Genomic DNA, 15705 nt, shown 5'->3' with positions numbered 1-15705 from the left:
ATGAAAAGAACGAATTGAAAAATCTCTCTTTTGCTGGATATCGGTCTGAAAATAATTTTGTTGGGCCGTAAAAATAATTTTGTTAAAAGCTTAAATTGGTTGCTCTGGAAGATACAAATTTTTTGTTGTAAGATCTAAAATTCGGCTGGATACGGATTAAAAAATAATTTTGGGCTATCAAGGTTCATTGGAAACACAAATTGATTTCCAGATTAAAATTTTTTATAATATTGCTCATCATTTTTTAATTTCCAACATAATTATTTTCTGATTTAGTAAAATTTTAGAATCTTTTAGTAAAATTGTTCTTTTCATATAAATGTTACTAAACTTGAGCTCCCGAATAGCGGTTTTAAGCGGTACAATTAGTAATTGGAAAGGCATCCTGTGTTTTTAAACTTCCTTCGTTGATCTTCTCATACATATTCAGCTGATGTAATGCGTGTTTAAGAGCCGAGATAGCTCCGGTGTCGATTTCGCGAAACTACCGACGAATTTTCGTCGTTTGCCAAAGCTTGGAGGAAGGGTTACGGCGAGGAATCGCTAGTTAAGAGGTAGTGTGGGAGTCGGTGGTTAATTGGCAAAGCACGATAAGGTGGCTCGTTCTGATATATGCATATGAATGACGAGTATATTCCGTTTGCCTGCCATAGCTACGTTACATGGCATGCAAATAAGTCTTTCGGTCGTGTGCACCGTACGACGTAGTTTGGATCTATTGCCTCTACAAAACGTGTAACGAATTTAGCGACTATGGTCATTTCCAAGCAGATTACTCGTGATTCGAACGACCGCTCTTCACGCTTAAAGCATTCATTAAAAACAATCCGGTAAAGATCAACGTCCGTTCATTTTAATACCCGTAGGCTGCTTTCGCATCCGCGAATGCATGCGGCTTCTGGTTTTTCGCGCTCCAGATATTTTTATGTATGCCGACAAATCGTCGTCCTGCTTGCACATCTCTTTTTAGAAGCATCAATTGCAGCCGAGCATATACCAGGATTATTCTTCGTCGACCGATTTTTTCCTGCGACTTAAGCATCACTGGCGTTGTGTTGGCTTTACGGAATATATTTCACGATTGTGCTATCAATAAATGTCAGCGAGGCGATGTGTTAGGCTAAATGTGTTAGGCAATGTTAGCAACATTTTTCTCTCCACAAAGGCTGTATTCGATGCCGAAAGGTTTGATAAAGATTGAGAAATGAGAATAAAAAAGAAAAATTGATAAAATATCTCTTTCTTAATATTTCAATTTGTTCAACGATTATCTTGTCGCTTTTTGGATAGTCTCAGCCATTTCGGTGATTCATAAGCTCTGATCCACCATGCTAACCGCGGACTCACCGGCAAACTTCGTTAGTACCTCTTTAAAGTTACTCCCGACGAACTAACTTGCGACGTTTTAAGGCTTAATACTTCCCGTAACGGTGACAATTTATTTCGCGACCCCGTGCTATTTGCGTGCTACATCTCTATTACGTTATTACTTTTTTATTAACCCTACCAGCGTATACGAACGTTATGACTTTATATATTCATATATATTCATGAAATTTGCGAAAACAAGCTACATTGTGGCGTAGAAAATTAAAAAAATTTTAAGCATATTGCCTGACGTTTTGGATAATTTTATTATATAAATTTTCATACAGAATTAGATTAATAATTGAAAGCTAAAACAAATTTTTTCAAAATTATTCCCGGCGCTTTTTAAATTCTTTGGAGACAGAATCTTATTCTAAGGAATGAGAGTCTCACTCTTAAAGAAAAATTCTGCCACTCTTCTAGAATTTACAATCTTTAAAAGTTTTTAGAGTGAGATTCCACTCTACTAAGAATTTAGAGAGTATATAACCAATAAATCGTCATCCTCTTTTTATGGGTTTTTGTGAAGAAATTTATTCATTTTATTTCATGCATTTTATTCTATTCCATTTCTATTTCTCACAATTTTCAAATAAATAATACAAGTTCGCGATATTACGAAAATTAAATTCTGTCGATGACGTTTGCGTAGGATGCGAACTATCCTAACGAAGCGGGGTAAGCAAATTTTCCCAATTTACCATTCGAATCGCGAACGGGAGCGGAATCAATGAAATTTTGCGACAGTTGTTCCGCAAAAGTTTGCGTCGCCTGATTTTCGACATGCGCGCGGATTTGCCCCGATTCTCGGACTTTATCCGAGAGTTTTCAGTCACGTTTCGGGATCCAAGATCTAGATCCGGTTTCAGGGAACAGGATCGTGTACCCGGGAGGTCCCGGGGATCGCCGCGCCGCATCGAACGCGTTCGAGCAACTTCGTGAAATCGAGTTACGCGTTGCTGCTACATTAACTCCACCGGAAGTTGGTGTCTGTCGGTTCCCGGCGCGTACACATATATCGTAGACCCAGACGAGCGCGCAGTACTGAAAATTAGTCTCACCGCATTTGCCGTTGACGATCGTTGTAGCTGTGAAGATTTGTCTTCTCCACCGAAGCACCTATTTGCCAGAGTACCTATTCTTCTGTCTCATGAATTTACGAATTTATTAGCCTGCACTCTAAAAAATAAGTGTGGATTTAATACTGAGGGTGTTAAATATAATTCTCACGTATTGATAAGAAATTCATCTGTTGGTATTTATATTAATACTAAGATTTGTAAAAATTTGTCGTCTTTGCCGAATATTTATCGCAGCATCCTTTGTTTCGCGAATTTATTTGCTCGCACTTTAAAACAAGCATAGAAAGAGTGATTTTACTGAAATATCTAAAATTTAGCTAGATACGAATCTGGAAATAATTTTATTGCACTATCAAAATAATTATGTACGTTCAAAGTAGTTGCTGAAATATCAAAACTTTTTGCAGCATTATCACGCTTGAGATTCCTACATAATTATTTTAATGGACCAACAAAAATTATTTTCAGATCTATATTTATCTAAATTTTTAGACATTTTGATAAAATTGTTCTTTCCGCGTAAATATGGAGTTAATATCAAGGGTGATATAATTCTCACCGTGTTGGTGTTAAATCTTCTACACCATGTTGGTTTATATTAACAGAGAGAATATTCTCGATGAGAATTATATATAAACACCGCATGAGTAAATCCACATTCATATTTTTTAGAATGTGTATATATATATATATATACATTCTTTTTTGATGATTGTCTCTAGATACGCGAATATTGTACTTTCTTTCTTTGTATGAAGTTATTTAAAACGATCGAGATTTTTGTTGGATAGAGAAACTTAAAGTTTTCAAATCTCATTCAGTTAAGCCTTATATTCATGATGCTAGAAATTGTTCCGAAATCTCGGACGGAGAAATAAATAATAAATTACATTTAACAATCTGATCATTCACATTCGTTTCACGCTTTTTATTCTATCTTGATATTCCAGTTCACTTTTCTCAATTGGGCGATTGATCAATTTTTTTCTCTGTTTGAGATCTCGAAGTAATTTCTATCGTGGACACAAGGCTTTACATAATTGAATGGCGAGAGATTCGAAACAAAACTTTAAGAGTTTTGCTATATATTGGTATGATTATACACAGAAAAATATCATTCTATTGCTAAGAAAAGTGTTTATTCAATTTACTGTCTTTCTTTTGTAATTTTTAACGAAGAATATTTTCTTGACAATAATTTTAAAATGCATTTATTTATTAAAAAAAAAATTTAAAAACTTATTATTATGTACTTAAAACAAGAATTTATTTTGTTTGAAGAATATTATAAAATTGATTGAAGAAGCGACTTTATATAATAAACAAATCGGGTTTGTTTTAATTTAATAATCTTGATAGAAGTATTAAATTTACTATGTGTGATTCAGAATATTTTGAATTTTGCTTTTGATGAATTTATAATAGATTTTTATGAATATATGAATTTTTGAAATATTTGAAACATATTATAATTATTACTTACAGTATGTATTTTTCTGTGTACAATTGTCGTATGTTAGAAGTACTATCTGCAATAAAAAAATCTATGAAACCTTCAACAATCATCTTAATTAAAATCACAGAAGAAAATAAATATATAATACTAAAAAGAGTCGACACAAGTTATTTATGTGTAATGAAATCACATATAATAAAAATTGAATTATGGATGTTTCACCCTTAGTATTGGTCCTCTTTAGTATATAAAAAATAATCATCGAAGATTCTTCATATTATATTTAAATAACTCTGTATATCTACTTTGATTTAATTTTCCATTTGTCGATTTGTCTTAACTACACAATAGAATTGGGTTCGCAAAAATTAACTTCTTTGACTTTTTCAGTTTTGTTGTATATTAACATATGTTGGATTAATTTGCTTCTTGTCTACACTCCATATTTTCTACCTTTCTCTCTCTCTCTCTCTCTCTCTCTCTCTCTCTATCCATCTCTCGGATAGTTTATCGTTTACTCTCTCGGCATTTCCTATGTGCTGCAAATTACTCCGTTAATCCGTCTACTACTCGGTATCCCGGCTGAATGAGATCCCGGATTAGTACCTAGCGTGTTTTTGTCCGAATTTCGAGGTGCCCTTGGTATGAGCGCCACCATCTGTCTTCTGTCCCGTGCGAAATTTGCGGCTTGGAAACATCTCTCGGAAGAAACTTAATTAATTATCATGTCGACTGATTTTGATTAATGCGTATTTTCTTTTCTATTCGACACTGCATACAGAAGGACTCCATCGATGATATAATCTCCCCTGCCTCTAATTTTTTTTGGTCAATTATTTGATTGAGTCCGCGGTGACAGTCCCGCCATTGTATCGCTTTTGTTATCGATGTAGCGAGGAATTGAATACGCTGCTTCTACGAGAATGACTTTTACGACCACGCCGGCCGGGGATGGCCGACTATCAATCGAGCACAAATCCCATAGCGAATGCGAGACCATCTCGCTGCGTTATAATGTGATCTCACGGTGACCGATTCTACACAATTCCCCCGTTCCTTACAAATGAATTCAGTGGACGGTGCCAATAATTCGTCTCCATTCTTCTTCCCTTGAATTACTTGGTACAATAGCGGATTTAAAACGAGGATACGAGAGAAAAGGGAACTTCGATCGTTATCGGACAGGGACTGAGTTGAGCCTCTTTTCCATCCGCGTTCGCTCTCTTGCTCATTCGTGCACTGTTAACGAACGGCTTCCCAACGAAAGGACTTTATTCGAGTTCCATAAGTCCGACGACTTCGCGGCTCGTTAATAAAATCAATTATAACCAAAGGAGGCAAAAAATTAGCGAGGTCGTTTGAGAATGTTGTCGTAAAAATTTTAGATTAACGAACCTGCGAACTTTATCTTTTATGAGACTATTGCTCATTAGTTTCAACTTATAAGGCTTTTTCCAAAATAAAATTTATCATATTTTCGTATTAATTTTTTGGAGAATAGGAAAGATACTTTATTGGCGCTGAAATAATAGTCATATTTTTAGGCAAGGAATAATGAATTATAACAAATCTTATTTAAAAGGGTGTAAGATTTTTAAATTAAACTCCCATCCTCCAAAGATTAACATTTTATCACAGAAAAACACAAAAAGAATTTATAATGAATAATAGGTACCAATAATACCGACTTAGAAAATTTAGCATTTTTTACGATATAAAAAAATACAAATTTATCTCTATAATAATTTTATGATTGGAATTATTCTTCTTATTAAAAGTTTTTATATTAATTTTAAATTTATAATTTCGAACTCTAATATTAAAGCAAAAAAGCCTATAGCAAAGACAACATAAGAGAAAAAATATATATCTTCTCAAATTTTTCATCTCTTTCGAGGAATACATCGTTAACTCTTAATCCCTCATTTCGTGGTTCTTATTTTCGATTCTTTTCTTATCTGGATGCAAGTATAGAAGATCAAAAAAGAAAACATCCTTATTTCCCACTCCAGTCCACATTCACGAAAGTGGAACAGGCTCGATGGCTCGATTGCATTCGATGAAATCGCCTGCAATCGGATGGCGGAAGAGATTCGAAGTAAATTGGAAATGTCCCGCGACTCTTCTGATTTTTATTTTGTGTACAAAAGCTGTATAAAATAGTCAGATCAAGGGAGAACGGAAACTAAATATAAAATATTATAGTGTTAATAAATTTATATAGTGATGAATTTTGGATTTTCTAAATCTAAGAATCTAAAGAACCTGATCACAGATTGTTTTAGTACAATTACATATAATCAGATATTGCGATTCAGCTGCATTTCAAATTTTTAACGATAGATAGATTGAGATCGTAATCAATTGACTCCGAAAGGAAAATTACGATCCTATATATATTGAGCGTTTTCAACGGAAGCACAGATTTTTTGAAGTATCTAAAAATTTGACTGCAAATAAATCTAAAATAATTTTGTTAGATTATTAAAATAATTATCAGAACTCTTAAGGCCTAGTTTCACAGTTAAGAGTTAATTATGAGTTGTGGAACTGGGACTTAAATGTTAATGACAGTGCTGCAAAAATTTGAAGTTGTTAGCAATCAATTTAAGCGTTCTATAAAATTATTTTGATGATTTAAATGAAGTTATTTTCAGACCTACGCAGATATGACAATAAAATTCGGCGAATGAGAAAATAAATACTATTTAATTAATTATTGTCCGTCAAAGTAATCCTCTCTGTATGCAAAAAAATATTTTGCTGCTTTAGCTAGAATTATAGCTGTTTTTTGTATTTGATAGAAAATTATGTGTCGTACGCATAGAATTTATAGCACAAATCTAAATTCTATCTTTGTCATTTATATGATTAGATGCAATACATATCCAATATCGCAGTACTTGCTAGAAATTTATTTATTTTAGCTATTTTTCGTACTTAGATAATTTTCGCTATAACTGCGAGATCACTTTTTATAGAGTTACACTTCTGTAAACATTAAATATTTTAGCAAAACTGTTTTTTCCGTAACAAAATGTGTGCACAATATTCCAGATCTTTTTGTGAGTTTGATAATTTTCCATACTGTATAAAAAGATAATATGTTTTGAGGACATTTTTTGGAAGCGTTCAATCAGAAACTCGCGTGTCAATAAAAATAACACCGTAAAATAATACAAAGCCCTGTTAGCGAAGAATACTTTAGCTTCAGCGCATGCGGGAAAATTTCAGATAATAATTTGACGTCCGAGGAAATGCCATGTTTTACTGAAAATATTGTTTGAAAAAACTCTTTTAATGTCTTGATGTTTCTTCTTTTAATTTATTTATCTCTCATTCTGTTAAGTAAAAAAACTTATTTACAGAAAATATACAAATAAAATAGACAAATTTACAGAAGCATTTCGCTTGATATCACGGGATTTTCCTTGGCGGTTATAGACCAGTGGAAACAGCTCGCGTTTTCATTATTTCAACGACATTACCCCAATTCTGCTACTGCGAGCGTACGCGTCTAATTATAGTACAAACGCGCGTTCTACTTTTACGAGCGCATTGCTCGGCAAAGATGGGCAACATTTTCATTAAATAGATCATTTCGGCACAAAATTTTCCGCGTACATGGGAAAACGCGATATTGTTCATCGTGCGAATGCTGCCTGTCGCAGCAAAGGGAGAACACAGAAAATCTAATTATAAATAATTAGTACCACTCGGAACATTGTCGCGACACTCCCGAAGGAGCCTCGAGAATGTTTTTAGTCGAGCTGAACAATTGCTACTAGCATCGAGACTCTTTTTCGCGTTAGCGATAATCTTTTGGCATATAACGGCGACGTTGGGAGTCTTCGTTCAACCATATCTTCCATCTTTTAACTCGTAATTTCACCGGCACGATTCAGTCCGAGCTAGGGAATAATTACCACGAAGGTGGGTAATTAAATATTTCCGCGCGGCGATGAAAACTATAAACAGCGGCGATATAACGAGGTAATTACGCCCGTTGGTCCATCGTGGTTATCAGGTTTATGGCGACGGAATTTCCAAGATCTCCAGTCGCGGGAGTCCAATGCGGGAAACTCGTCGCCGGTTTTAATTATATGATGACGCCACATTAAGCTGTTTCAATTACAGGCCGAATATATTTGACGGTCCCGACAGGATTAAAAATCGTGTTTCTAATTCTTGGAGATAAAACCTGCAGTGCCATTGTTGTAATTTTTAACCGAGTTCTTTTTTTGTATTTTTTATATTTTCTGTTATTACGTTTCGGATTATGAATGAACCTTAATCACATCGGACAAACAAAAATTTCAAGTATTAAGGATGTTTTGGTTGTATAATAACAGCTAAAAGCATCAGCCAAAAAATCAGCTAAAAAGTCAATATCAATTAATATACCAAAAATATTTTATCGTGAATACATCCTGAAACCAATTACAAAAAATAAAAGAAATAATCTTGCTTTTAATAGCTTTATGCGAAATGACTATATTTTCTTGCAATTTTAGGTAAATAATTTTTAAATAAGTGGCTCCAAGTATAAACTTTTGTATGAATGTTTATTAGAATTTTATTAGTGTAGATAAAAATTTGCTTTAATTTTTAATTTTACGATCTTATTAAATTTGCAAGTAAATATTACAAAATGCGATTTTACATAAGAATTAAGGAAAACAAGAAAATTAAATAATTTAAAAAATCATGAGAACTGTGTTCAAATTTTACACATTCAGATATAATAATAGAATCTGTGAAATTTTTATATTCATGGTAATGCTTTGAAATGTGACACATACATCCTTAATAAGATTTCAAGACGAACGAAAGAGAGAATCATTTCCTCTTCGACGATCTCTTATAGGAATTATTCGAATATTATGACTCACATGTCGAGAGTGCATAAAATATACATCAAGCACTTGAGAGTTTAAGCTCTCCACGGAAACCGACGCGAATTTGTAATGTAGAATGAGGATGGAGAGGCAAAACCGACTTGCCTTGCAGTCCTCGTGCGGCACGCTACAGTTGTTGCATCCCGTATCCCGCATCCCGCATTCCGCGCTCGCATTTGCAGGGAATTTTTAAACGTTAACCCGTTTAATCGGATTGAAGATAATCGCGCAGTTTAAGTACAATCGACCGAAATTTGCCTATCGCATCGGCGGCCGTTTATTTGCACGAGATGCAAGCTCGGCATCTCTCGCTTGAAAATTTCGGTGATACGATTTCCCCGGGTTTTACCAAACGACACGTGGCCCGCAGGCCACACGAGGCACTTCTTTTTCCGGAGTTGGTGCAAGAGAGACGGACTATTATTCGGCTCTGCACAATGCGCCCAACGAGGCTTTCACTCGTTATCAGTAACGAGCTACCTTCGGCCCATCGACATCGGGAATCGACATCGCTGGTGCGCCTCTTCCATGATGTCTTTTATCAGCTACTTTAGAGAGTTTCTTTGAGAGTTTGCTGGTAGAATCGGCAGCCAATGAGTAAAATCAGAGTTCGGATTTTCGCAACGTTTTACAGAAATAAAGAGTGATTATTACAATACTAAAATTTATTTAGGCTAGTTTTCGATGCAATACATATTGCTATAATATAGTTTTCATATTTTTTTCTAAATGCGAATGCCGATGTTTAAATTAGAGACAATGTTATATGATGATACGTAGATTTGAGACTGCACAGTGTTAGATCAAAGAAGCAATGGTAATTTAATCTCTTGAATTAAATAACATTTTGTCATTTTTAATTTCTATGTGTATCTATTTCTGTGGCCAGTTCAACGTAAACAACGTCTATATTAACGTACACTCTAAAAAAATGTGTGTAAAAATCGGTGTGATTTTAACATTCCTAGTGTGGATTTAACACCCATGATCAATGTCTTACTATGTTGATGTTAAATTAACATCAATATGATATAGATTTAAAACCTCAGATGTTTTTATATTAACATCATCATTACGAATTTAACATCATGGGTATGTAGGATTTAAAACTCATGGTGTTAAATCCACTACATTGATGTTAATTTAACTACAACACAGTGAGAATTATATAGACATTGCGTGGTGTTACGTTTACACCGTTATTCTTTAGACTTTAGAATGTATGTACACTGAGAAAAATGATTGGGTTAAATAGTAATTCTTATGGAAAAAATAGACGAATCAGAATTTTCTGGTTAAGTTTATTAAAATTCTAATCGAGATAACTAGAATTCTGATTAATATAATTATTTATAGGTAAAAATAAGAATTCAAGTATATTTTATCAGAAATATTGTGTCAATCAGAATTTCGATTATGTATAATTATAAACTAATTATAATTGCTGTAAGCGCAAAATGGAATGCACCCTAAGTAGGATCAGTGTAGAGCAACTTATAGAAATGATAAAATAACTCAAATTTGACATTACGAATTTAACAGTATATAACGTAATTATTCTTATATAAAATAGCAAAATATGTTAATATTAGATATATTGACATATACTCTTAGGGCGAGTGTATATAAATACTTACACAGATACGCGCGTGCGAACATACTATAGAGAAAATGGAAGGGATACATACGAGTTTGTAGCTAGCAGGAACACCGGAAATTCGTATCTATCCTCCGGGGTAACCCGAGAAATCCGAGGACCAACATCCATGGTCCACCTTCTCCCTTCCTCCCTCCCTCCCCCCCTCTCTCTCGAGCAAACTTTATCCTCCTGCCGGTGCAACTTCCGCCCCATTCTCTTGAGTTTCTTTTTTTATTCGCTCCTCTCCATTAACGTCTTTTCTTTTCCGCGCTCGCAAAACTTTCTCATTATCTCAGCGAAAATACGCAACTCTCTTTCTCGGATTGAGTACGATTCAATTGGTTTTTTGTTGTTCGAGTAAGGAAGTGATTCCGGATATTGACCCCTAGACTAGCAAATCCTGTTTATGTGGCATTGTCAGGTTATTTTTAATTTCCATTGCATTTCAAGTATTCTCTTATGTTCTTTATTCTCTTCTTTTAGCATAGTCTACAGAATATTAAATGAGATCGCTCTATAGTTTCAAATATTTATTTGATACATTTGATTAATTTATTAGATTATTCTATTATTGCGTGCATTTGCTTGAACATAGCTCTTGTAATTTTTTGTTTTTTCCATTTTCTTATTTTTAATTGTTCAATTTTTCATGTAATTTTTATTTGTAATACTTTATTTATTTATACTTCATGATTTATTTATTTTGATCTAACTAAAGAAGATTCAATGAAAAGTTGAAATTGTGTCATGACATAAATAATTTAAAATAATTTATATCTATTTGTTTATATCTATTTGTATTTGATATCTTTGTTTATATCTATTTGTATTTGATATCTTTTAATTGCACATCGTGACTTTCTTTTTTTCATGTACCATTGCTTTAAATATTCTAAATTTAACAATTAATTATTGAAACATTAAGAAATTACTGATAGTATAATATTTGAACACATCGTTTTATATAATTTGTCTCAGAATGATTAAACATCTTTTTGTTCGATAACGAATTTTTATATAAATATAAAAAGATTATAATAATAATTAAAAAATATTAGATAACTATGTAAACAATAAGTATGAGACATCGCCAAGACAGGAATAATACAATATATTAATATTTCATTGACAATCATTATACACTTTCATCTTATAATATAAAGTTACATAAATTAATTATCTACAAAACCAAACATACCTCGGTTACTTTGATGCATTTTCCAACTTTTTTAGTAAGTATGTTTTTTTTATATCTAAAACTATTACATTTTTACTGAATATATGACTAACAAATGAATGTGACATGGCGCTCGGTTAATAAGATTGACTAATAGAATGCTTGCTTAATAGAATTGTCGGTAGTTAAAGCACGGACGGATGCAACACGTCGTAGCAAATCGGACACGATGGACGTGCCTTTGAAGTTTAATTCTCGGTGTAATTAGAATCACGCCCGGCCATACAAAGTCGACCGTGCACGTCGTTACGACATTGTTCTCGCCGGCTGTAAATTCGTGTCTCGCGGTGCCACGGCTAACGATTATACGATGGGATTCAAGTTATTCGTTGAATTTTCGACGCAGCATTTTTCGCTGCTCGTCAACGTGACAAAGGGAGCGAGATATGTGAGAACGGGCGAGGCGGCATTCTGCTACCGGCTTTCGCGAATTGCATCGCAAAAGTTTTCACAAGAACTTTTGTTTTATTTGGGAACGGAATCCGGTTATTTCATTTTTGAACCTGGCGTCAAGGATTTTTGCTGCAACAAAACCTTTTGATATCTTTTGATATCTTTCGTACATATCATTAACGAACATGCATTGTTCTAAGGCTGATATTAATAATATTAATTGAAACAGTTTTCTGACATCTGCACAGATTTTCACGCGGTTCTCTTCTCTATTCTCTTTGCGAACGCAAATTATATTAGCTAGTTTGACGCATATATTTTCCGCTTGTAACTGCTTTGTAAAATATTGCAAAGAGGAAATGGCTGCGGGCGTAACATATATACACAATTCACAAGTCTACCGTGAATTCACAAGTCCGCGATTACAGATAAATTAGAACGATAATACAAATCATAAAAAAAATTTACTTGCTTACTGCTACTCAACCTTTTTTGCTCTTAGATTAAATTCCGTTGAAGACAACAATCTTATCGCATAGATCACAGATGTCGATAATTTCATTTAAGAAGTTGTATACTCTTTAGTAAAATTAATTTAAAAAATCTGCGGACCATTTTAATAAAACTTATACCGGCATTTATTTTTTCGTTATTATTTTAATGATCTATATTGATATGATTGTGATTTATTGAGAAATATTCGATTTATATAGGGCTTAACTGACTGCAACTCAATCTTTTTTTGCTATTAGATTAAATATTGTTGAAGACAGTGCAATTTTATTATGATGAAAAGTCATTGGACATCGATAATTTTACTTAAATATATAGATATATAGATATATAGATTATATTTAATATATAGATATATATTATATAGATATTTTTAAAATTAAAAATTCACGAAGCATTTTTAAATGAAAATTTATGCTGGCTTTTATGCTTTAATTGCTTCATTGTTGTTTTAATAGTCAATATTGGATATTGCGATTTATTTAATCTCGTCTAAGTAGTCATGTATAGATATTTTTATAATTGATTTAAAAAAATCCGTGAAACATTTTAACGAAAACTTGTACTGGCTTGTTTACGCTTTAATTGTTTATATTGGATATTTTGCGATTAAATAAAAAGTATTTAATTTACACGAGACTTAGACTTAACTTACCCATCTATCAGTGGCACGTCCTTTAGAATTCTGCGAGCTGCTGCGAGGCGATCTCCTGCGTGGGCCGCGAGCAAGATCCTCGTCAGTAGCTGACCAAGGACCATCACGCCCACCACCATCCTCATCCTCCTCCTCGCTGGACCCGCAGCGCGTCCTTACTAATGTCCTCATGCCATCACCATTAACCCACCGGCTCACCCGTAGCACTTCCTTCAACAGGGTTGCAGGATGGCCAGGATGTAATAGGATCGTCGATCCAACTCGTCTCGAGTTGCGTATCTAGTTAACTTCCACAAAAGGATTATCTAGCATGACCATATTCTTAATGGCGACAGTTTTAAGACCTTCGTCGTACGACAGTGATAAAGATTTATCTCAATTTCTTGAAAATTCTTGGAGAACTTTCTCAAACTCGTAGACTATTTTGTGAGATTTCAATAGGGAGTTCTTCTGGGATTCGGGAAGGATTCGGCAATGTTTTTTTTACTGATAAGAGCAGCCGGAACCATGCACATGATTTTATCATTACACGTGGAAACACTCCGTCTCTTCTTTTGCTAGAATAACAGAGTTCAGGAATCAACGCTCACTTTCCTCTTCAAACGATTCTTCTTATCTTCGGCACATTCGTCTTCACACATCCTTGAGCCCATCCCAATTTCTCACATTTAGTGGCCTCGAAGATTCACTTTTTCTACTGTCGTGATAGCTACTTTAGGCCCTTCCTCCTTTCGTTCTATCCAACCTTTCAGATTAACCTTCCAGTCTCATCGCCATACACTCCGTCCGATGCAGCTGTTCAGCGTTTCTTATTCCTCTCGTCTTCTGGTTTCTTGTCCTCCGAGTGGAATGCCCTCTTTGTGTCACTCGTCTTAGTACTTAATATCTCCGCACTGCATAGTCAACCGTCTTTAATGCGAACGCTGATTTTTGAGTATTGCGATGCATTTAAATCGATTTATGTCATCAATTCTTGCTGTAGCTTGAAATTCGTTCGTTCACTTTCGGAATTAATCTTTTAAACGTGCCTCGTTGAAGCGTGCCGTTTGTCACCACTGCTGCTTGCTCAAATGTCTGTACGTTGATTCTTTGCCGACATTTACCTGGTCGATCGAGAAATCAATTACTTGATGAGCTCCTCCTTAATAGAGCTATTCTTAATCGCTTGCAAGATGTACTTAGTGTGCTTTCCAACTTCACCCGTTACAAATTCTACAGAGGCGAAGATGACTTCCGAAGCATCGAATCGCCTCGGGGATTTGCTTCGATAGTTTGATCAGGCAGACAGGCTTTCAGAGGTTTCTCCCCGTTCTTGCGTCTTTCTATCAACTCTTAAGGATTGAAGGCCTCCGAGTAGCGTTCTTATCGACTTCTTCACCGGCGCTTGAGAGATCTAAAGCCAGTCGGTAATCGAAGACACGTCACCCCTTCCGCGATCTTCACCAGTGTAAAGTGCTGCTGGTTGAAACCACTTAAGCGAGGTTATCGATGTCGATGGTCTTTAATTTATGTCGGCACCAGTCTTGGGCGCTCGACGCACTTTGATCGAACTATCCACTAATGGTGTATTTAAGAAAATTGAATTCCAGTTAGCTCTGTTAATTAAGACAGCATCTCAAACGTTGAATCTTCTCACCGTTTTTCTTCACTGTCTTGTCTAGTATGCGCTGTATTCGCAGCTTGTGCTACCTCCAGTTGAGAGTTTCACAGAATCGTTACCTTCTCGGGGGTGTCATGCTACGGTGATCCCACAGGCGGTCTGCTCGTTACCGTCCTGAAGATTAATTAGACCGGCGAGACGGAGACGTCGTACTACCCGAGCGCGAAAACCTTTCCCTAGTTCTTTTTTTATTCCCGCGGTCGGGGATCAGTGTTCCGGCATGTTTTTGATACGTGATTCATCTTCCGATATCTTCGCGATTTCACGTTTTCTTTTTTTCTCTCTTTCTTTTTCTTCAGAGAATAAGTCCTTTCTCTTTTTCGTTGTTACTAAATCACTTGCATCGGCGACGGCGTTTCATAATCGTGCGTGGCAAATGTCACTGTCACACAACGCGGCCCGTAAATCCGTCGCGATTAATTCGGCACTCGATTAAGTTCCGCGATTAATTGCGCACTTGAAACGCGGCGGGCGGATCTCACGGCGCCACAGCCACGGCTTCGACGTCACTAGGAAATGAATCGCTATTCGGCCCGGATATTTTCTAACTTCCGCTGACCTGTAAGAGGTAGATTTTTCTAACTCGTAGCTCGACTTGCGAAGAATTATCGCCTGAAGGAATCTTCGACAAGGAATATATATAGGTTGGTGAATTGGTACGAGTTGAAATTCACGTGAGTTCAATTTTAATTATCGCAAAAATTTTAAATGCACTATTAACGTCACTTTGATAAATTACATATACTCGATCGAGCTGATTTTGAAATTTGTTTGCCATCGCGTAGCCATGAATGAACCGATAGT

The 15705-nt window shown here is 35.1% G+C and overlaps 1 protein-coding gene across 1 annotated transcript in view; it reads right to left on the bottom strand.

Moving 5' to 3' along the window:
* Nucleotides 1-13366, bottom strand: part of LOC105627166 (dipeptidase 1) — an 88694-nt gene extending 75328 nt beyond the window's left edge. Inside the window, exon 1 of the mRNA XM_012208456.1 lies at nt 13242-13366. Within this exon, the coding sequence (XP_012063846.1) occupies nt 13242-13366 (125 nt within the window). The remainder of the gene's footprint in view (nt 1-13241) is intronic.
* Nucleotides 13367-15705: the final 2339 nt, after the last annotated feature.

This window comes from Atta cephalotes, assembly GCF_000143395.1.
Source record: "Atta cephalotes unplaced genomic scaffold scaffold00001, whole genome shotgun sequence".
In the NCBI taxonomy this organism is placed as follows: domain Eukaryota; kingdom Metazoa; phylum Arthropoda; class Insecta; order Hymenoptera; family Formicidae; genus Atta; species Atta cephalotes.
The sequence above is the reverse complement of the archived record's forward strand: the minus strand, read 5'-3'. Positions and strand labels throughout refer to the sequence as shown.